The sequence below is a fragment of the Lactuca serriola genome, chromosome 2, assembly GCF_051521515.1.
Source record: "Lactuca serriola cultivar US96UC23 chromosome 2, Lser_US96UC23_V15, whole genome shotgun sequence".
Classification (NCBI taxonomy): Eukaryota; Viridiplantae; Streptophyta; class Magnoliopsida; order Asterales; family Asteraceae; genus Lactuca; species Lactuca serriola.
In genome coordinates, this window is record NC_136409.1 from 73,316,453 (window position 1) to 73,325,268 (window position 8,816).

The following is an 8,816-nucleotide window of genomic DNA, read 5'->3' on the forward strand; positions in this document are numbered from 1 at the left end:
TTCTGAAAGGGACTTTTGAAACTTCCTACAGACATCGCATTGTTGGATGATCCTGCATTCCGCCCTTATGTTGAGCTCTATGCAAAGGTATATTGTGAACTTATTATTATTATAAAATAATAACCAAATGTGATGCCAAGTAAACTTTGATCTTTTATTCACCGGGTAGAAATTAGAGAGGTTCCTTCCACTGGAGACCTAAAAGTGCACACTAAACGTGCACTTTTAAAACAAAGCCATTCCCATTGCTTTAATTAAGTAGAGTTTTAATATAAAATGTTACGTTTTAATAGAATTTAGTTTTAAGCCATGTCATGGTTGTTTATAGGTTTGAATGAAAGGGTGATCCAAAGTTCCATCAGTGAAAAACAAGTGAAAAACAAGCTGAACAGCAGGTAATCTAACTCTTGTCCTTAGTTACTTTTTATGAAATCTATTATCATAGAAAACAACTATATTTTACATAATAGGGAATCATGTAAATTATAAATCAACATTATTAATTTATAATAGTTGCAAATTGTTTAGCTATATATGAGCCTTTTGGTAAAAAAAAAATATAACCATTTTTTGTATTGTTTAATAAACACCTGATATGATGTGTAGGTTGTAGATTTTGTCAAGAAACATATGTGCACATATACTCCTCTACTTGTAGGAAATTCAATTTATGTCGATTTTCTTTTCATTACCATGTCTCTTTTCATGTTCATTTTGTTTGCCCTGGTTTGCTTTTCTCTTTTCTGACCATTTTACCGCTGGTTTGCCTTTGTTTTATTAAAGAATCTTGAAGTGATATATGCTATGTTTTGTTTGCCACTGGTTTCATATTGTTTTGGATTTATATGGTAAAATGACGAATTTGCACTAAATTTTGTACATTATGAAATACCAAGAAAATAAAGATTACCATAAAAATCTTCATACTTTACACCATATATCATAACATGCAAATTAATTCATAAACACTCTTTACACAACACGCACATACAATATTTTTGTCTTCAATGTCAATCTAAAGATATAACTATGTGTAGCATCCACTAATCACTCTTATTATATGCTAATATATTAATATTTTAAAATACATGTCATGAAAATTACAAAAAGAAAAAAAAAAAAAAGACGTCTGTTTCTCAGGCAAGCTTACTCCTCACTAGTCCTTTGAAGAAATCAAAAATATAAATACCACATGAATCTTTTTAGTTATTATCAGTTTCATATACTTCAAAAGTAACAATTCTTATTAAAAAAAAAAAATTTAGAGTTAAAAAAGTAACAATTCTGATACCTATTATCAGTTTCATAGAACCCCTGCAATTAACAACTCAAATTATAAAGACTCCAAGTATGTTTATTGATATATTTTATAACACTTTTTAATAAAAAAAAAATGTCACTTAACAATTCTTGATTTGCTCACCTGAACAGTGACTACATTTTCTGTCGGCAAATCATGTTCTTGGTTTTTTTTCTTGAATAGTAACCCTCTGTCCACTGCACAAATTAAAACCATAATAAGGGAAATTACTTTTTTACCCTTTTTAACAAGAACAATAACTAATATACCTATGGAGCCATGTCTTGTAATATAGCTCCTCAAGGGGTTGGAATCATGCATTTTAAATTAAAAAAATAAAATAAAAACATGAATTTTGTTTTTTAAAATATAAAAAACAAATTAATACTCATCCTGGTGGATCAAAATATGGAAGAAATGCTCGAATTTATCAAAGACAGTTGATGTAATGTCTGCTCTTTGTAGTTTGTAATCAGAATTTAATTTTTGGAGCTCTGAATTCAAGGATGTTGTTGGCTTATTATTGTCAACATTCAATCCTACTCCTGCAATTGGAAAATTTTAACAAATTTTTTTAAAAAAAATTGAAATTTTATTCTAAAAGCTAAAAGTTTATCAATTACCAACACTAATATCGAATATCTTGGATTGATATGTTGATCCACACAAAATTCCTCCCACTTTAAGCCCATTTAAGTAAAGATCATTTGGCCATTTTATTCTAACATCAAGAGGAGGAATACCCTGATATTAATATTACAAAACACTTGTTAATATTATAAAATAACAAATTCATATTTAGAAATTACTTTCTCTCCCTTCCAGTTCTTGTTTATTCCAAAGGATTTATTGTCATCCACTTCTTCTTACTTGGTTGTAGTTAGTTTTTATCTAATCTCTATCTAAGTTTTGAATAGTAGTTATATATTTTGTTGTAGCTAGTCATTTTGTCAACACGTAGTGATAGAGACGGGATGTATAAAAGGTTAGATAATGGGTATCTTAGCACAACATATCATGCATCCCCTCTTGAATAATGAAACATGGTGTGATGTTTCCGGAGGAGTCAAGAAAGGAAGAATATATGGATTCGGATTTGTGTCTGATCCAGCGAGCTTTTTGGAAGGAACATCTAGTACAATAACATCCCAAGAGGTTCGTTTAATTTTGTACTTCATAAAAATTTCCTATCATAGCATTGTACTTACAAAGTTTCTTATCATGGCATTGTACTTACAAAGTTTCCTATCATGGTATTGTACTTACAAAGTTTCCTATCATGGCATTGTACTTACAAAGTTTCCTATCATGGCATTGTACTTACAAAGTTTCCTATCATGGCATTGTACTTACAAAGTTTCCTATAATGGCATTGTACTTACAAAGTTTTCTATCATTGTACTTTAGGTTGTCTATGAACGTGTACGAAACGAGATGCGTGGGGAAATGGATGCTAAAGCTGCAGCAATAGATGCCAAACAACAACAAATTGATGCAAAATATGAAGCAATGGAGAAGATGTTTGCAGCCTTGCAAAATATGATGGGAAATTGAAAATTAGAGGTAATATGATGTTAACCATTAGTATTTGATGTTTTTGAATGACTTGTTAACCTTTTTTGTTTGATACTTTTGATTGTTTTGAATAATGTTTTATAGGAATGAGAACCGAAGATTGAAGAGAGCAGCTAAAATGTTATTTTGAAATTATGTTTTGTGAAAACTCATTTCCCGATGCTTATTTTGAAGGTTAAACTTTTTTTTTTATTTGTACCTATTTTGCATACTTTGGATTTCTTGGTGCTAGAATGTTATTTTGAAGTTAAACCTTTGGGAGTTTGATGTTATATGGATAGTTTTGGTTTTGGATGTTTTTTTGATAGTTTTGGTATTTTAATGTTTGGTTGTATGTTATTTGATGTTTTTTAGTATTAAAATTTGATGATTGTAGTATTTTTTTTCTTTTAGAATCATAATAAAAAAATATATTAGAAGTTTGCGACGGATTGGTGAGAATAAAAAAAGTATTTTAATGCATCAATTTTGCGAGGGATTAGCTACGGAAAAAATATCATGTCTAAAGTTTGCGACAGATCAGCGACGGAACAAAAAAAAAGTCATGTATAAATTTTGCAAGGGATTAGCTAGGGAAAAAACCATGTCTAAAGTTTGCGACAGATTAGCGACGGAAAAAAAATATCAGTATATGAATTTTGCAAGGGATTTGCTACGGAAAAAAAAAATTGTTCACGGGAATTTGCGACAGAACAGTGACGTAATGGCTTTATCGAATTTTGTCGCTATGCCCTGAGTAAATGTATTGAGTGACATTTAGCGACGAATATTCTGTCGCTACATTTGTCGCAAGGAAAAACCTCTCCGTCGCTAAAACCCTCGCTGAGAAATTAGCCACCTATTAATTACCTATGGAGTGAATCCGTCGCTGATCCATCGCGAACAACATTTAGCGACGGAATAGCGACGGATATTTCCGTCTCTAAAACCCATGTTTCTAGTAGTGTCTTGAGCTAAAAAAAATAACGTGTGTCTAATGACATATGGTTACACTTTTGTGGTGTGGCCAATGTCGATTTTTGTACTAGTGTAGAAAGAATCTTTCTTTGCAAAGAAAAGTGCAATTTATCAATATCTCTACTTATTTTTAAGAGATTAGCGTAATCCGTTGAGGTATATATGCCTATTTAACATCCTTGAATGTCCATAAACTTTGGATTGTAGATGATAGTTGACTGATGTATTAATCGTGATATTGGGTATAATACTTTGTGCCCATATTCCGAAGACGTCGTATTACACCCACATCCTTTTTAAAGTGATTTTCAAAGCTCATTATATATGTAAGATTTTGGTCAAAAAAAACGTAAGTATTTTGTGACATGTATCTCACGTCCTAATTAAGATGTAATTGTGGTCAGCTAGCTAGTTCAAAACTAAACAGTGTTAGATGAAGACTTATGATGGATTATTTTTTTTTTAAAAGTTTGAACCTGTAGACAAGTGTTTTCCTTAACTTTCGTTTAAGTTTTGTCTATCCAAGTGTTTGTAGCGCCATCACTAATGAAATTTTTAGGAGTTCCCTGTGTATTTACATTATGTAGTTGTTTATATTTGAAAGTTTGTTGTTATTTCCATATATATCATGGCAAGAGTTTCTCTCGAGAATAATTACAAGATGCTTTATAAGCATTTTATCTCAGTATCATTTTATCTCAATATCGTTACAATTTTAACCTTATACGGATTTAGGTTGGCCAATCTTAACAAATTCTTAATGTCTAGTTTGCTATTGTAAGAGTAGATAATTACTAATTATTTATTAGAATTTGATTGCTAATAAATATTATAAACTCTTGTATTTAATTGGAAGATTATAATTTTATAAAAATAACATTTTCTAAGAAAGAAAACAACTAGTAACTTATCTTCTCTAATAAATAAAAGTTTTTTTTTTTTTTTTTTTTTTTGTCACTTGTCACACTCTTATTCATTTTGCTACATGTCATTTTGTGGTTATTTTAAATTAATTTTTATTCCATATGTAATTTTGTGGTTTTCCTATTTTATTAAATTCCATATGGTATTTAAATTTAATAATAAATGCATATTAATTTCATTAATGAACTTTCCTTATAATCTCAAAATTTTAAAATAAAATGTGATTAATTTGCTTTGATTATTTTATCTAAATGATTTGTTTAAATTTAAAAGAGAAAAAAAAACACTTTAATTTTAGTAATTCAATATTTTTTCATTTTTCTTATAAATTCAAATTTCTCAAATGTTTATACATATTTAATTATTTTAAATACACCCATGTAATACATGGGGCTCACACCTAATAAGGCATGAATTTATAAGTTTTGTACATATTGGAACTATTAACATTCATTAATCACTACTACAAAAAGCTACCCGCAACATAGGACCCGGTTTCTCAAAATAACCGGGTTATATTATGTAGAAACCGGGTTTTATAAAAGGAAGAGTAACAAGACACGGTTTAAAGTACGAAACCGGGTTAAATGATTAAAATAAAAAATCAAGTTCCACACTACAACCGGGATTTTTCTCCAGAGAGTTATATCAACTGGTTCTATAACTACGACTGGGTTCTATTGCTATGGGATGCAAATTGTAGAGAGTCATATGACCCAACTTTCAACAACATTGTTTTTAACATATGACTAGGTATTGAGATACATTATTCAATGTTTTTTTCTGACAAATCATGAAACAAAATTAAAACTTTAAGCTTAAAGATAATTATAAAATTATTTCTGAGGATAACTAGTTAACTACCACAATTTTTTGAGATTATTTAGTTTATTGCTATTTATTCCTCCATTAACACATGATAAAGAAAGTTAGTAACATATATTGGTAGTGTTTGTAATAGAGTTGAACTCTTCAGTTAATTTATAATTGGTCATGTCCTCAACAATATTGATGTAAAGAAAAGATGATGTGTATTAGATCCCCTTCCAAACAAAACAACCAAGTAATACACCTTTTCCTTCCTTTGACTTAATTGTTTCCTCAAGTCGACCTTTAGCTTTTCTTATTTTACTTTCTGAAATTTTTACAGCCAACTTGCCAAGTTGCCAAGTAACTTGCTGATTACAATAAAATGTCAACAAATTTTGATTACTTCCAAATCTTCTTTTACTGCATTCTTCTTTTGTTTCTTTTAAAGCATTCTTTTACTACATCTTTTTCTCTACATCAAATTAAATTATTCCCCAATCAGTTTTCAAGAATCAAGATATTCAACAATGTTTTCAACAAGATCATCACAATTTGTAAGAATCAAAATACCAAATCAAGATATTCAACAAAGTATTCATCAATAATCAACAAGTACTCATCAGAAATTCAAGAATCATAATGGTTCAAGTAGTTTCAAAGTATTAATCATAAAATCAAAAAAGCAGATTTAAAGAAGTGGATTACAAATATTCTTCTTCCTTAAGTCTAAGTAAGTATCTTTAATCCTACTCCTGTTTGTATTAGAATAATAAACACATGATGTTATTAGTGAATTGTCAAATTAAGAAGAAAATAACTTTGCTTTAAAGAAAGAAACACTACACAGATAAACAACCACTGCTTCATCCCATACATTAGTTGAATATTTAGTCACAGGTTTTAGAATATTTTGGGATGGGGCACAAACTAAATAGTGGCTCATCAAAAAAGGAATTTAACTTTTGTTTAAAAATATATTAATTTTATTCATAAGTGTTCAATCTCATTTTTTTTTTCAAGTAGAACAATGTATTGTAACATATCAAAGGAATTGATCCCTGGTTCTTTGAATAAAATGGTCCAACCGAGCAATCTAACATGCACCGTAAAATGTTTCTACTTATACTTGGAAACAATGCTTATATAACTAGAACAGGGGTTAAAACTGATTTTCAAAAAGAGACAAAAATGTTTGAATGAAGACTGGAATTATTAGTTGTTTTAGATATGCAATTGTATGTGTATTAACAAGAACAGTACTTGAGTTATTCGGCTATGTAAGCAAGTTTCTTTTACATACAGTGAAAAAGAAATACTTAATAGAGATTTACAAATAAATATGATTGTTTATGTCAAGTAGTGACCTTTTACAAATGGGCATTCATTTATTGTTTCCTTCATTTTTTTAGAGTGTGCCATAAAACATCAAAAAAATTGCAAGTTACATTGTATAACCGAATATTAGGCTAAACACCAAAGCATCAAAAGAAAATTAAAATGCATGGACTAACCAATCATATTATACATGAGTTGGAGGTTTGAGATTTGTCTCATTTTAGGGAATAAAAGTAAAAATTAGATAATTATACATGCAACAATCTACTACCACAACCATAAGCATACCCCGCCTAACCTTCCTTGAAATCTAACCTCCAAATAAACCCCACATTGTAAATTTTGCTAACCCTTGTTTTTTTACAAACCTGGAGTGAGGGAAACAGAAATCATGAGTGTTGGATGAGAAACTGGGATACTAAACATAAAGAGCGAAGCTCTTAGATTGCAGAGGGTGTAATCGTTTTCTTTCTCTTCTCTCTTTTTATGTTTTCCATCATCTCTATCTCTCTTCTCCTGTGTGTATATCTCTTCCTGCAACAGCCATCTCGACTTCTTCCCCTTTATCAAACCCTATTTTCTCCTTTGTGTGTATTAACGATTGCATCGATAATAGATTAGATTACTAGGTGTGAGCCCCATGTATTACATGGGTATATTTAAAACAATTAAGTATGTATAAAGATTTGAGAAATTTGAATTTATAAGCAAAATAAGAAAAATATTGAATTATTAAAATTAAAGTGTTTTTTTTCTCTTTTAAATTTAAACAAAACATTTAGATAAAATAATCAAAGCAAATTAATGAGATTTTATTTTAAAATTTTGAAATTATAAGGAAAGTCCATTAATGAAATTGATATGCATTTATTATTAAATTTAAATACAATATGGAATTTAATAAAATAGGAAAACCACAAAATTACATATTGAATAAAAATTAATTCAAAATAACCACAAAATGACATGTGGCAAAATGAATGAGAGTGTGACAAGTGCCAAAAAAAACTTTCATTTATTAGAGAAGATGATTGAGTTTTTGGCGGGAAAAATATGTTATCGTGCCTTAACTGAAAAATAAATAAAAAAATAATATGATGAGAATTGTTACCGAGATTTGAGAAAGCAAAGTTTGATTTGAGTAATTGAAGATTTAGAACACGAAGAGTAAATATTAATCAGATCTCATATTGATAAAGACTGATTACAACATAAGCAGAAAAGAGATATTTGTTAAGAAAAAGTCTCTTTCTACTTCTAACCTCAGTCCCTATTTATAGGGAACATGAGTGTACAAAAAATATACTAAGTCTAGACATTTAACTTCGCATAAAGATGACTTAGTAAAATAAAATAAAATGCGAAACTATACAAAACACTATATTCGACTTTTACAATTTTACATCTATATTCTCCCCCTTTGTAAACAGTCGAAGCTATTCAACCCATATGCTTTTGAACAGCTGAGTGGATTGTCTTTCGCACTTCTCCATACCAGGAGATCACCTTCTTGAGATCTTTCTTGTCTCCTTCATTGTTCTTCTTGCAATTGTTCATACGAACAATAAAATGCGTATATTGCGAAGAATTATATCTTTCCACCTCTGAGACTTTAAACAAGAACTTATTAGGTTTCCCTTTTGTATCTCTTCCAGAAAACACCATGCCGAACGGTTTCAGACATATCCAACAACATATTTCGATAATGCTGATTGAGATAAAGTTTCTTCCCAAGGAACGTTTACTTCTCTTCCCAACACATTAGCCAGTTCTTCATCTGTAAGGGCCAAACAATCGAAGTAATTACCGATGTATGTCTTAACATGTGCGAAACCTATCTTGCACACTTTAGTCTCAGAGCCTTTGAGATTATTTTCTTCCATATGCTTCAAAATCAAAGCCACTTGAATTAAAT

At 29.6% G+C, this 8,816-nt stretch overlaps 1 protein-coding gene across 2 annotated transcripts; it reads left to right on the forward strand.

Moving 5' to 3' along the window:
* Window positions 1-7: 7 nt before the first annotated feature.
* Window positions 8-3,174, forward strand: LOC145086388 (uncharacterized). 2 transcript variants are annotated; one of them, XM_079024138.1, is made up of 5 exons: window positions 8-87; window positions 329-395; window positions 2,239-2,455; window positions 2,708-2,863; window positions 2,960-3,174. In XM_079024138.1, exons 3-4 carry the CDS (start codon window positions 2,294-2,296, stop codon window positions 2,852-2,854), a joined length of 309 nt encoding a protein of 102 aa, XP_078880264.1. In that variant the 5' UTR covers window positions 8-87; window positions 329-395; window positions 2,239-2,293; the 3' UTR covers window positions 2,855-2,863; window positions 2,960-3,174. The 2 variants fall into 2 exon arrangements, with proteins under 2 accessions (XP_078880264.1, XP_078880266.1); XM_079024140.1 differs by having other exon boundaries at window positions 2,243-2,455.
* The last annotated feature ends 5,642 nt before the right edge of the window (window positions 3,175-8,816 follow it).